Source organism: Hyperoodon ampullatus (assembly GCF_949752795.1).
Source record: "Hyperoodon ampullatus genome assembly, chromosome: 5".
In the NCBI taxonomy this organism is placed as follows: domain Eukaryota; kingdom Metazoa; phylum Chordata; class Mammalia; order Artiodactyla; family Ziphiidae; genus Hyperoodon; species Hyperoodon ampullatus.
In genome coordinates, this window is record NC_136918.1 from 16,023,258 (window position 1) to 16,037,059 (window position 13,802).

The 13,802-nt window shown below is 40.8% G+C and overlaps 2 protein-coding genes across 4 annotated transcripts in view; one reads left to right on the forward strand and one right to left on the reverse strand.

Annotated features, from left to right (window-relative positions):
* RNF13 (ring finger protein 13) overlaps positions 1–2,854 on the forward strand; it is a gene marked incomplete at both ends in the record, with an annotated part of 156,961 nt that extends 154,107 nt beyond the window's left edge. For both annotated transcript variants that reach the window (XM_079704338.1, XM_079704339.1), the window contains 2 exons: positions 2,134–2,214; positions 2,490–2,854. In XM_079704338.1, coding sequence (XP_079560464.1) covers positions 2,134–2,214; positions 2,490–2,854 — 446 coding nt within the window. The remainder of the gene's footprint in view (positions 1–2,133; positions 2,215–2,489) is intronic.
* A 4,993-nt stretch (positions 2,855–7,847) lies between these two features.
* PFN2 (profilin 2) lies at positions 7,848–13,224 on the reverse strand (the record flags this gene model as incomplete). Of its 2 annotated transcripts, none has more annotated exons than XM_079704294.1 (3): positions 7,848–8,044; positions 10,729–10,921; positions 13,093–13,224. In XM_079704294.1, the coding sequence occupies 3 exons, from the start codon at positions 13,222–13,224 to the stop codon at positions 7,947–7,949; spliced, it is 423 nt and encodes a 140-aa protein (XP_079560420.1). The 2 variants fall into 2 exon arrangements, with proteins under 2 accessions (XP_079560420.1, XP_079560421.1); XM_079704295.1 differs by lacking the exon at positions 7,848–8,044 and adding an exon at positions 8,269–8,366.
* Positions 13,225–13,802: the final 578 nt, after the last annotated feature.

The following is a 13,802-nucleotide window of genomic DNA, read 5'->3' on the forward strand; positions in this document are numbered from 1 at the left end:
TTAAAACAACACACGTTTATTATCTTACAGTTCTGTAGGTTAGAAGTCCAACAAGTCTCACTGAGCTAAAATCAAACATTTTTTCTGGAGGCTCTAGGGGAAAGAATCCATTTCTTTGCCTTTTCCAGCTTCTAGAGGCCACCATGTTCCTTGGCTTGTGACTCCTGGCTTCTGTCTTCAAAGCCAGTTACACTGTATCTTCCTGACACCTTCCACATCTCCCTCTGACTGAACTTTTCTGCCTCCTCCTCACAGTTTTAAGGACCTTGTGGTTACACTGGGCCCACTTGGATAATGCAGGATAACCTCCCTACCTTAATAAAATGAGGCTTAGAGCTGTGGCACAGCTTTGGACCAGTTTGGTCCTGATCAGTTACTTTAACGGAATCTGTTTTGAATGGGCATTTTCATAAAGTCTGAGACTGAAAGTTTGATTTGTGTGAGAAATCAACATGATTGAATTGCTTAATATATTAATATAAGCCCAGGTAAATGGATCAACTGTGTAATTACAGATAATTATAGATATCTTGGAGTCCTTTAGTATTTTAATAGTTTGAGATGGGTATAATGTCTCACCAAATCCCACACAGGAGGTTCTAACAGAACCCTGCATTTGTTATGGAATGTATTTGATACTACAGTAACCAAATTCAAGATACTGAACAAAAATTAGTAATCTTCATTAAAGCTTTCTATTTAGGACTTCTCCTGAATGTGCTATTTTAAATGACTATGGATGTTAAAGGGATTGTTTCAATTATAACTATTATTCTTTTCTTTTTAAAAAATTTATTTTTGGCTGCGTTGGGTCTTCGTTGCTGTGCGCGGGCTTTCTCTAGGTGTGGCGAGCGGCTGTGCAGGCTTCTCCTTGCGGTGGCTTCTCTTGTTGCAGAGCACGGGCTCTAAGTGCACAGGCTTCAGTAGCTGTGGCACATGGGCTCAGTAGTTGTGGCTCACAGGATCTAGAGCGCAGGCTCAGTAGTTGTGGCGCATGGGCTTAGTTGCTCCGCGGCATGTGGGATCTTCCTGAACCAGGGCTGGAACCCGTGTCCCCTGCATTGGCAGGCACATTCTTAACCACTGCACCACCAGGGAAGTCCCTTTTCTTTTCTTTTTTTGCGTTATGTTCACCCAGCCTATCTATCCAGACAATGGCTTTATTTCTGACAAGCCTCCCAATGTGGTTGCCCTGAGTGTGGGATAGGCAATGACTTTAACTGTCTTTTGTTTATAAAGGTGATCAGCTCAACAATAAGGAATTTAAAAGGCAGTGATATTAATAACAAACACCAGGGCTTCCCTGGTGGCGCAGTGGTTGAGAGTCCACCTGCCGATGCAGGGGACACGGGCCCCGGTCCGGGAGGATCCCACATGCTGCGGAGCGGCTGGGCCCGTGAGCCATGGCCGCTGAGCCTGCGCGTCCGGGGCCTGTGCTCCGCGACGGGAGAGGCCACAACAGTGAGAGGCCCGCGTACCGCAGAAAAAATAATAATAATAATAACAAACACCATTTAGTGAATACCTCTGTGCTTGGCCCTTTATCTCATTTTATCCTCACAATTCTGCAAGGTAGATGGAATCTTTCTACCGAGAAAACAACTGTATGTTAGAGGCTAAGTAACTTGCCAAGCACCACAAAACTCATAAATGTTGGAAGAGATCTGAAGCTCAGTATATCTCATTCTAAATGTTTTTATTCACTAATATATTTTTTAAATTTTGAGTTATGTTCTAACGTTTCCATTTTTACTTAAACGACTCAGAGACCTTAAGATATCTAAATAGTGAAATTTTGTCATCTTTGGCGTAAAATATTTCAAAACTAGCATTTGAATAGTTATGTAAAACAGTAATGAATTATTACATTAAAATCTTCTGCAGAGGTAATCAGGGTAAACAAATTTGACATCCATTTTAAATTTCTTATTGTAGGTAAAAGGTTAATTATTTAAAACTTCAGGTTCCTGAACTTGAACTTGAAGCAGCTCCCTGATCTGACAGAAAACAAAGAGGTATCATTTAAGATAAATCAGAAGGCATTTAAAATAACTGAGGGAGAACTTGAAAAGTGTGAAAAGTTAAGAATACTCTTCTACATGTTTTAAGTAGTTTTACTATTTTCTGTCATAGGAGATGAGTATGATGTATGTGCCATTTGTTTGGATGAATATGAAGATGGAGACAAGCTCAGAATCCTTCCGTGTTCCCATGGTATGAATAATTACATACTGCTTTGAATTTCTGTATAGAGTAATTTATACTTAGGTTCAGTATTAGAGACAGAAGATAGTTATTAGCACACCATAAGCCAGGCCCTGTACTAATCAGTGATCTCATTAAGGGATGGAGCTGTGTTTATAAAAATTTACAAGCTTTTCTTCTCTTGTTCCTATATGATACATATAGATCAGAACATGAATAAACATTAAAAATAATGTTCTCAACTACAGTATACTACCTAAAAGATGTATATTTTGCTTCAACAGCTTATCATTGCAAGTGTGTAGATCCTTGGCTAACTAAAACCAAAAAAACCTGTCCAGTCTGCAAGCAAAAAGTTGTTCCTTCTCAAGGCGATTCAGACTCTGACACAGATAGCAGTCAAGAAGAAAATGAAGTGTCAGAACATACCCCTTTACTCAGACCTTTGGCTTCTGTCAGCACCCAGTCATTTGGGGCTTTGTCGGAATCCCACTCACATCAGAACCTGACAGAATCTTCAGACTATGAGGAAGAGGACAATGAAGATACTGACAGTAGTGATGCAGAAAACGAAATTAATGAACATAGTGTTGTGGTCCAACTGCAGCCTGATGGTGAACAGGATTACAACATAGCAAACACTGTTTGACCTTCAGAGGGTATTGGGTTATTTCCCTTTAAAATGTTTATTTAGGGATATAGTTTTTTTTGCTCCCTTCAGAGATTTCTGTAGAAATAACTTATTTTTTAGTATTCTACAGGTTAATCAGATTACTGAAACAGGTTTTTTTGATCTGGTATTTATCTGCAGGAGTGTACTTCGTTTCACTAATAACTAATATAGACTGGTGCTGTAACTCAAGCATCAAATCAGCTCTTCTTTTGGAATGAAATATAGCCAAAACATTAAAAAAAAAAATCCTCACTATAGCTTAAAATTAAAACCTAGATCACAGTATGCAAATGTTTCATGTTTTTACGCACAAGGTCAGTGCTGTGGCCACCTAGCATGAGCTAAGCCAACTCCCATCTCCATAAAGTTACCTAGAGTTGTTGAGCTGGAATATGCTTGTTCTGGTATTTCTGCCATCATTAGTGAGAGGCGACAAGTTAAGTTAGCATTTTTCTTCCTATCAGCACCACAGAGACTCAAAGCTGTCTTTTTCCTTTCTATTGCCAAGTATTCTTATCCTGATAGGAACAATCTATACTAGGGCAGATTGCAAAAGGTTTTTTTTCTTTTAAGGTTTTTAATACTATAGTGTTATGTATGAACTTGACTTATTGGCTCATGTCTCTGGACTTTACTTACTGAATTTCAGTATCCTTAAGGATTTTGTGGTGTTGTGATCAAAGGAAAAAGAAAATGCTGTATAAAAATACCAGACTTCAGTAACTGTTAAGACTCAGATCATATACCTCTTAATAAAGAGCATCTTATGCTAATTAGCCCTGCTAAACTATGTACAGAGGAAATTGTTCAAGTATTGGATTTGCAAATATTGCTTATGTTTAACAGAACTAATGATGTATTTAAACAATGTATTATGAAAAGCTAAATTATACATTATTGTAACTATGTAGAAAATATAGACTTATGTATAATCAAAATGTTAAGAATTTTTATATGGCCTTGTATGAAGGGAGTTTGAATGTTAATAAACACGTTTTCCACTTTAAGAACTGGCAAATATTTGTTCTGCTATAGTATTACCTACATTAACCGTATTTATATGCACAGCACTTTTTAACGGTATAATGATTAAGATAATTTAGGTTAGATAAATGCACATCACCTTAGAATTTTCTACAAAGGAACTGCTCACAAGCAATTAGGTAATCCCCCCAAAAGTTAAAACTGCAGCCAAAATCATTCCAACAATAGTGTGTATTATGGTACCTTCTTGCAATTATGATACATCCCTTACAGCAGACTGCTGTACAGCCTCGAAAAGGTAAACATCTAGATGTATCTGTATTGACATGGGAAATTGACTGATAGTGAACAAAAGCATATTAGCGAATAGTTAAGTATACTAGTTATATTAGCCTTTTGTTGTAAAAAGAAAAATTTTAATACATTTTTTAAAAATGTAATACTATTTGGGGCAATTTCACTTTTTGAATTTTTTTTTAATTCTTATAAGCAACAACAAAAAATGAGTTATTTCCACTTAGGAAAATCAAAAGTTGAATTCTTCATCATACTCCCACGCCCACCCTGCTCCACAGAAATAAAAACACGTCTGAGAAACAGTTTTAGTTTACTATGGTAGTTAAGCCAAAGCTATGGAATTTGACACACTTGTATGATCCTAACTTTTCTAAACCTGTTTGGTCATTTGTGTTAATTTCATTTATCCTAAAGTAGGGTGTGAGGACAAAACACTGAGCTCAGTGCCTGGCACATAAATATAAGTAATAGTTTTTATAATTATTAAAGTAAATAATAATAACATACTATTTTTTTTTAAGAGGGAAAAAGTTAAAAGTCAGTGTAACGTGCATCAGATGTTCTATTCCCTCACTCTTTAATCCACAGTTCAAATCAAGGACTTGGTTCCTTCAAATTTAAGTTACGAGTTTTTCTGAGGCAAACTCCAAACTCTTAGTTGTTAAAAATATATATACTTAACAGCACTGTCTAGGACTGTTACTAGTTCTCTTAATAGTCATTTGAAATCTCTTATAATTTCTCTATGGTATAACTATACAGCTTTTTTAATAAGACACTGAATAAAATTAAAATCCCACTTCTATTAAAAAATATATTCCTAATTTAAAAATTTTCTGATTTTAGAAGTATAGTCACCTGGAAACTTACCTGAGAGAAAAATTTATATTTTGCCTTCAGAAATGCATATGTAAAATACATTATATACTGCATATATTTATCCTATTATATAAAATTCATTGGTGAGCATTTTCTTACGTAATTCTTCAATGACTATTTTATCTTTTGGACATACAGTCATTTATTCGACCCATAACCCTGCAAGTTAAATCTTGTAGTTTTCCAAGTTTAGTTATTCTAAGTAATGCTGTGGTAGCCACATTCTGCTATACGAATTTATATAGCTCCATTTCCTTAGGTTAAATTCCTAGAACTAAGTACACAAAGCAAAGATGCATGTATACATTTTCATAAGTGCCCTTCAAGTGGAATTGTGGTAAGGGGGCCAATGACTAGTTTCATTCATTATCTTAAGGATACTGTTGCCCTCTACCATCTTCTCCTCCCCTACCCACACCTCCAGCACACACACAGTCCCCTCACCTACTTACTACAGGTTCATTCAGTAAGGGTTTCACAAGTGTGGTCACTGCTTTCTAATTAGTTACCCTAACAGTTCTTTACAACCAAAGTATAAATGTATATATTACCAGAAGATCATAAATCATCACAACCCAACCACCAGATTTTCATTTGACCCACCTCCTGTTCCTAACAAGGATCTTGTAACAGGTCAAGAAGTTTTATTGTTGTTTTACAATTCTAAGGTATGCCCAGCTATCAAAGTAGCCCCAAATCCATATCCTCCATATCTTTACATCCCTGTATGGACAGTCAAATTCAGAATTGACAACACTGTCAAAGAAAAAAAAAAAAATTAATTATGCACAGTATATTTTAAGTAAGGCAAAGAGATTAACTCCCATTCCCTAACCCACCCTTTCTCAAAGGGGTAGCATACAGTTCACTTAAAATGAATCAAGACTTACCTACCGATTGTTTCTAAAGGGACTTCTGGAATCTTCATCTCCAGGGTAGAAATCCAGAGCCCAGAATCTGCATTATAACCAGCTCCCCAGTTTTGCTTAGACCCACCAACTTTTGAACTTGGAGCTTCCGCTTGACAGTTCGTGATAATCATTTATCTGAATAGTATTAAACATATTTACTAAACTTCAGTACATCTCAGGGACCTTACAACATCTGGGATTAAACTATTACCTAGTCAGTTAACATGTCACTCCAAAGCCAGAAACGGCAAGACATCCCAATTATCTTTTATGCTTTTTAAGGAATGTCTTCCCTTATGTGAGAGTCCCAGCTGGCTGACTTGAGCCTGCCAACATAGCCTCCAAACTGAAAGAAGTCATATGACAGTTCAACACAGAAGAATCCACAATGCAGAAACCCTTCTTGGTATGGGGCCCCTTACTGCTCATTAGCTTTCACATCAAGAGACCAGCAACAAGACAAAAATATTTAATTTCTAGTAGATAAGTCAATTTTTGCCTCATAAGCCTGAAAATGAGCCTGAAATGACTACAAGCCATTTTTAATAAAGCAAAGCCTATTGAAAATAAATTCCCAGGCACTCATTTTATGATAAATACTAAAGGAACTGGAGTAGGCCATCAGCTGAAGTTTGTTTTTAATTTTATGCTTGTAGCAGAGTATATTCCCATTGTATCAAATATCAACTGTAACCGTAAGCTAACAATTTATATAAACAACAGGAGTCTAGAATATTTGGTTGGAATAAATTTATTTCATCTGTCTGTAAACAAGGTGTTTAATAGTTATGGCATTTTTTTAAATGCATATTAAATCAGATGAGTTAGACTGTATCCCAGATGTAACAAAGTGCAGGGAAAGAAATGGACAAATCAGCAACAAGATTTGTTTTTAAATCTGTACATTATCCACAAGGCCCAAACAATAGAAGCAAATACTAGAATGTCCCTAAAGTAGTGCCATTCGAAAGAAACCTTTAAGAGGTCCGTTAAAATCCATCTCACAATAGCAACAGTTCATTTTAACAATAGTATGGCACAGAATACATATGAAAAAAATTCATCACAAGACAGCCAAGTCCACAATAATGCAACTTCATATAAAAACTCAAGCTGCAAATAAAAATTGGTCCTATGAAGAACAAACCGGACACACTCCAGATGGTTATGTTGGGACCCAATGTCCATAATGGCAGCCTTTTACAACTTTACTAAAGAGTAGAGTTGGTGTGCAAAGAAAAAGACAGGAACAAAAGTGTGAGCTATTGCAATGGTGGAATGTCCCTGGGGATTCAATCAGTATGGTTACTGTAAGGTCATGGGAGGAAGTGCCTTTGCTCTTGTTTTGCAGTTGCACTTGTCATTATGTCCTGTAGACACTATGAAAAGAGATTTGTCTTTACTCAAGTGCAACAGCAATACTAAAAGCAAACTACTGCAGCTCTCAATAGCTCATCAACAAAAGGAATATTAATTGGTTAAATAAACCAGGCACTGCATGAAAGAAGATGGAAGCAAACCAAATACCTATGTGCGAAGGGAGGGAGTGGGCAGAGAGGAGTGAAGGAAAGACGCATGCACTTTTTCCTCCCAACCATGCGCTACAAAAGGAAGACTAAATGAGCTAGGTAAATGCTCAAAGTGCTGAAAGACACTGATCAAATTAGAGATTGTACAACCGGCACCTTGCTTAATAGTAACTTATTTTAGTGATCAATATCCCATTAATTGCTAAGACAAAGTGATGCCCAACTTGGCATGCCCCCTCCCCCCAAATTTCAAGGTATCATGCAAATCATTACTGTGCTGCAATTATGTTGCCAGATAAGGTTGGTTACATACAGTGGTTAACATACAAATGATCCATTGGGCAAACAGGAATCGTGACATTAGAAAATAGGTAAAGAAAAATTAGCTACCATCTATAGTCTGGTAGCACTGTGACCATAACTGGGGTGGTGATGAAGACGGTTGCTAGGTAGATGGGGAGAGGCTGCTTACACATCAGACCTCCTCAGGTATAAAGCGAGTTCATATGCTTTCTTGTTAAGTGTGCCTCCGTGGACACCTTCCTTTCCCATGACTATAACCAATGCTGGAGTACACAAGGAAACAAAACAAAAGTGAACAGAATTATTTAAGGGGGGGAGGGCAGAAAGAAAGACACCTTTCCCCACCAACAGAGGGATACAAAGGAGACACAGGTTCATACCCCATCACCCTGCATTGCTAATAAAATTTCCAGAATTAAGACTCAAGCTTACAGCTAGGAAAGTTTAAGAGCAATTTTTCCCTAATACTTAACAGTCTGCCTAGCAGCTAGAACCCAGAGTCTCTCAAGTATTTTGCCATTGAGTATGCCTTCTTATTCAATCCGCCTCCATGGACCCCTTCTTTTCCCATTACAAAGACCAAGACTGAAAGAGAAAGAAGAAAAGTGTTTCAAAAGAAGTGTTAATCAAGAGAGTCCCATAAGTTGTAGCAGACAGAACCCCATTAGTAAGTTACATTAAGTTAGTTTTCCATGAACAACGAAGCACTGAAGTCAGCCAGGTCTCCAAAAAGGAGAACTTTCAAACTAATAATGTGCTGAAAACATTTTGACTATTAACTGTATCTTGGAAGTCCAATCAGTGCAGCTGCAATGCTCTATAAAAATATCTTTACACTAGCTAGGGAAAAAAAAGTGTGATCATTTATCTTTTTTAATTTTTATTTTATACTGGAGTATAGTTGACTTACAGTGTTGTTTTAGTTTCAGGTGTAGAGCAAATGATTCAGTTATACATATACATACACCTATTCTTTTGCAGATTCTTTTCCCTTTTTGGTTATTATACTGAGTAGAGTTCCCTGTGCTATACAGTAGGTCCTTGTTGATTATTTATTTTCTATATAGTAGTGTGTATCTCTCAATCCCAAACTCTTACTTAATTTATCCCTCCCTCTGCCACCTTTCCCCTTTGGTAACCATAAGTTTGTTTTCTAAATCTGTGAGTCTGCTTGTTTTGTAAATAAGTCCTTTATATCATATTTTTTAGATTCCACATATAAGTGATATCATATGATATTTTTCTTTCTCTTACTTCACTTAGTATGATAATCTTTAGGTCCATCCATGTTGCTGCAAATGGCATTATTTCATTCCTTTTAGTGGACATTTATCTTTTATATAGGGCAAAAAACTTCTGACTAGTCTGACAAATACGTATTAAACTGGTCCCCAAAAAGTAAACTTAAAAAAAAAAATTAGGTAATTATTTACTTATAAAATTCTCCCCAAATTTAACTGCTTGATTAAGTACCAACTATTAAGTCTCACCAGTGGGGCTAAATGTATCTATTATTTCCAGAGGAAAACCAAGACCGAATTTTAAATAGCATTTTCAGTGCCATTCATAAAAGGCCAAATTAAAAGTACCAAAGGCCTGTGCTTACTATATCCTCTGTGTTAGCTTTGTTTTTAATTGAGTCTAAAATCCTAAAACAGATTTACTATTTCCAACAACAGGTTCTTCTATGATGCAGTTCAAAGGTCTATCATGAAAATATTAACATATGTACATATGTCAGATGTTATATTCACTGCCACTAGATGTCAGTAGTGCTGTATGGTATGAAAACATTCTCGTTTTTATGTCACATGGTTGATGCTTCTTTTTAATATATTTATCTGAGCTCAGGTAATGTTTTAGAGATTTGTCTCCTATTTCACAGTTAACTAATTTTCCTATAGAGAAATACTCATAAGCATCAACTCACATCAGAACAAGAGTAACCTTTAGGACAGCCACAGGGAGTTGGTAGGACCACTGCAGTAAATTATGGCTCAGAGTAGCTTCAAGTTTCTTCCCATGGTAGATGTGGTCTTAAAATTAGACGTGCCAAGTCTGCTATCTGAGGCTACACAAGCCCTCTTTATTTACAAAACATTTACAAAGGTTAACACATTTAAATGTATCTGTAAATCAACTAGATGCCATAATAAACCTCAGTTTTAAAAGTTTCTTTCAAAAAAGTAGTGAGATTTATTTAGTACAGTAAGAATTTCTGCAATGTTGACAATAGTCAGGAAACACCAGAATTTCTGGACCAGTATATAAATGAAATATAATTTCCTACTTTTTGAATAAATCAGACACACTTAGTGTTTGAAAATATTTTAGTAAGTGGAAAACTTACTTCAAAACCCTCATTCTAATTATTTCTCTTCCCCAGCAATGTTTCTAATAGAAATATGAACCGATATTAACTCTTCCTTTTTTATGCTGAATAGTGAATGACTAAAATGTGAGCAAGAAAGGAAGAGATCCAAAGGTCAAAGACCCAAAGGGACTAAAGTAACCAATTTGAATGATTTAACAATCTGAATAACTAACAGTTGAAGAGACAAATTGATTTTTTTTTAACTTTTTATTTTATATTGGAGTAGTATAGTTGATTAACCATGTTGTGTTAGTTTCAGGTGTACAGCAAGGTGATTCAGTTATCCATATAGAAGAGGCAAATTTAGATGTTCCGTTTACTAAAGTTGAAATTGAAAAGATATGAATATTCTATTTGAGAAGAAAGTCAGGATCTCAGAGGTTAGGCTGTGTATGCAGCTGCTGTAGAGGAAGTAAATCTACAGCAGTGCCTCCTTCAGTGCTGGGCAGTTCACAAAAACCACCTTAAGAGCCATTATGGACTCTTTTAACACTTTATTCAAAATGTTAAAGAGGTTGCTTAATCACTTGTAACGTGGCATGCAACTTTCAACCAAAAGGGTGCCTTGCTTACCTCTACCAGCTCTGCCGACAGCAACGTTGTATGTTGGCTCCCCACCTTGACTCTTTGTCCGGATGTCCATTGTGCAGTCACCATCCACGTATAGGCTATCTCTGATCACTGAGCACTTCTTTGCGCCAAGAGTCAAACCATTGGTAAAGAAACCTTCCCGGTCTTTTCCTACAATCATATCTATTTCTACTGGCTGTCCCCCCGCCACCCCCCACCCAGCCCCCAACCAAAAAAAAAAAAAGGAAAAGAAAAAGAGAGAAAAGAAAAAAGTTGTAGTTAATTCCTTGCGTTGGTATAACGGCAAAGACTGCCAAGTTTGTACTACCACTACAAGACATCCACGTTTCAGCAATGTAAAATCAAGTTTCAGTCTTTTCTAAAAAATTACTTAATCCTACATGCTGACATGTTTTATGTCAGCCAGTTAATTAGATTTCACAGTTAAGAGTGTAGGCTGGTAACGAAGACCAGTCTACGCAAAGAATCTCTAGTTGCTAGTTGACACTAGATAAACTACAAACTTAAGAGTTACTTATAAACTGTTTCAAGTCAGGTGGTACCTGAAGTACTTACGTACTTCTCCTAAAAACTTTCAACAAAAGCTTATCTATCACAATCAGTCACTTTACAGTCATGTAGCATCAAACTTAAAGTTGTTTGAAAGTCTCCTAAAATAACGCCCATGCTTGGCAGACCTGTTCGCTTCTACTCGCTTCAAACAGCTTGTAATATCCCCCATAGTATTCATATGAACTTCAAGCCCTAGACTTCAGCGCATCCCCAAATTCATATTTCCCTCCTCTCTATTATTCTAGCCGCTTACTCCTTTTTCTCTGCAACTTCCCTTCCCCTACCACCTCAGTAATCAGTTTTCTTTCTGGGCAAACGCAAAGAGGATTCTGTCCGCAGCACTGCAGTAGGCAACGGTAAAAGAACAGAGAAAATGGAGGGAGACTGGGAAAGAAACTGAGGTAGCGACCAGAACCGGAAAGGAGAAAACGTGCATTCTAACATTCCATGAATAAGAAGGAAGGCGTCGCCCCCATCAGAACTGCAGAGTCATAGCAGGCCCCAGCCATTTCCAAGCACACTCCTGCAATCTTCCCGGCCAGACAGCGGGAACTCGCACACAAAGACAAGAGGACCGCAGAAAAAAAGTTGATCACCAGATGCCAATTCTCTGTAAGAATTGTAGTCCACCGCGGTAACAGGAAACCTGAAAGTACTCGTATCAAGGACTGAGTTCTACACCGCTAGGTCTTAAACCATGTTAAGCAGTACAAGAATAATTAGTAGCACCCGTAACAGGGGGCCTGGATTTGGGCGTCTGATAGGAAGGGGGCGTGAAGCTTGAGAAATTAAGAGAATGGTCCTGTATTTGATATAATCGTCACAATTTTCGAAAGAGCCTTGTTTAGAAAGAGGCAAAACAATAAAGCAGCACTGGACGCTTAGTGACAATTATCCCCCAGACATGTGGCAACCGAGTCAAACCACCAAGTCACAAAAAAATCAGGCACCGTGAAGCATAAATCTGCATTAGTACCTTTACTACCATCACTAAAGAGGGAGGGACTTGGAGAACTGAAGTGTCCCCTTGGTCTTCGCAGATTACTAAAAGACCCTTTAAACACCCCCTTTTTTAGAGCTATGTTGCGTAACTGGGGATAACGGTGTATCGATGAATCTCCATAGGAGGAGGAGAGAAATCAATGGCAGTTCGCCATCTTGGAGAATTAAAAAAAAAAAAATCCTATGGAGCCTGAGCTGTAGTCGAGATTCACGAATCCACCTACGTTGTCGGTGTACATTTCTCGCAAGCCTCGGAGGCCTGGACACCGGCAAACCTCCGCCAAGTCGCCGCCAGGATCCCGGGGGCCGGGCAACCGCCGCCTCTCACAGCCCGCGGCGCGGGCGGCGCGCTGTCCCCGGAGCGAGGGGTGGCCCGGCCGCCGGAGGACCCCCGCCCGGGCCCAGCGCGCCCCAGCCCGGCCCCTCCGGTCCCTGCTTCCACCCCGGGACGTACAAAGCGAGCCTCAGGGCTTCCAGGGGACCCAGGAAGACTGAACAAGGGGAAAAAGGCCCCCACCCCCGAGCCGGCGCGTGCCCCCTCCCCCAGCCTCACCCGGACAGGCACTGGGAACGCCGGGGAGCCGGGCCGCCGCCCCCGCCAGTCAGCGCAGCCCCGCAGAGGGGGCGTCCCCGGGCCTCCGGCTCTCCGCCCGCCCGGCAGCCGCATCCTCGGCGCCGGCCGCCCCGCACACCTGCCGGCGCGGCCCTCCCGGTGGCCCGGCTCCGCGCGGCGGCGCCCCCCACGGCCGGCCCCGCTCGGGTTCGGGTCCCCGGGCCACCGCCGGTCCTCACCGTAATGCTCTGGAAGACGCCCCCGGCTGTGGCTGCCCAGACGTATTTGGCGTCGCAGTAGCCGACAATGGCGGCCTCCTGGCAGCAGCCATCGCACATCAGGTTATCCACGTAGCTCTGCCAACCGGCCATCTTCGAGCCCTTCGCACTGCAGCGGGGACGGCGAGGAGCAGCAGGCGCAGCGGCGGCGGCGGCGGCGGTCGCGGGCGGCGGCGGCGCGGGGGGAGGCGGGGCGGGGGCGGGGAGGAGGCGGCTCTGCGCAGGCACCGACCGCCCCCCTCCCCGAGGAGCTGCGGGGGGAGGACGCGGGGACGACTGTGAGGGACAAGCTGCGGGGTGCGCCCGGCCCGGCCGCCCTCCCGCCGGCAACCGCGGGACTGACTAACCAACGGCGGGAGGCTGCGGAGCTGCTGTACCAGCGACTGCAGCGGCGACTGCTCCTTACCGCGGTTCCCTCAGCTCTCCGCCGTTTCGGCGGGGCGTGCGCGAGCGTGTGCGTGCGATCCTTCCGCGGCGCGCCGACTCGGAGGGTCCCGGCGAGGGAGGGGGAGACTGAGCGGGAGGGGCGCGGAGGGATACCGTCCGGGGCAATCACGGCCGCCACGTGCGGGCAGCTAGACCCGGGAGCGGCGGGGTCGTTGAGGGTGGCTGAGTTTCGGACCCGGGGCCTGCAGAGAGGGCGTCTCCCTCATCGCACTCAGCACCCGAGG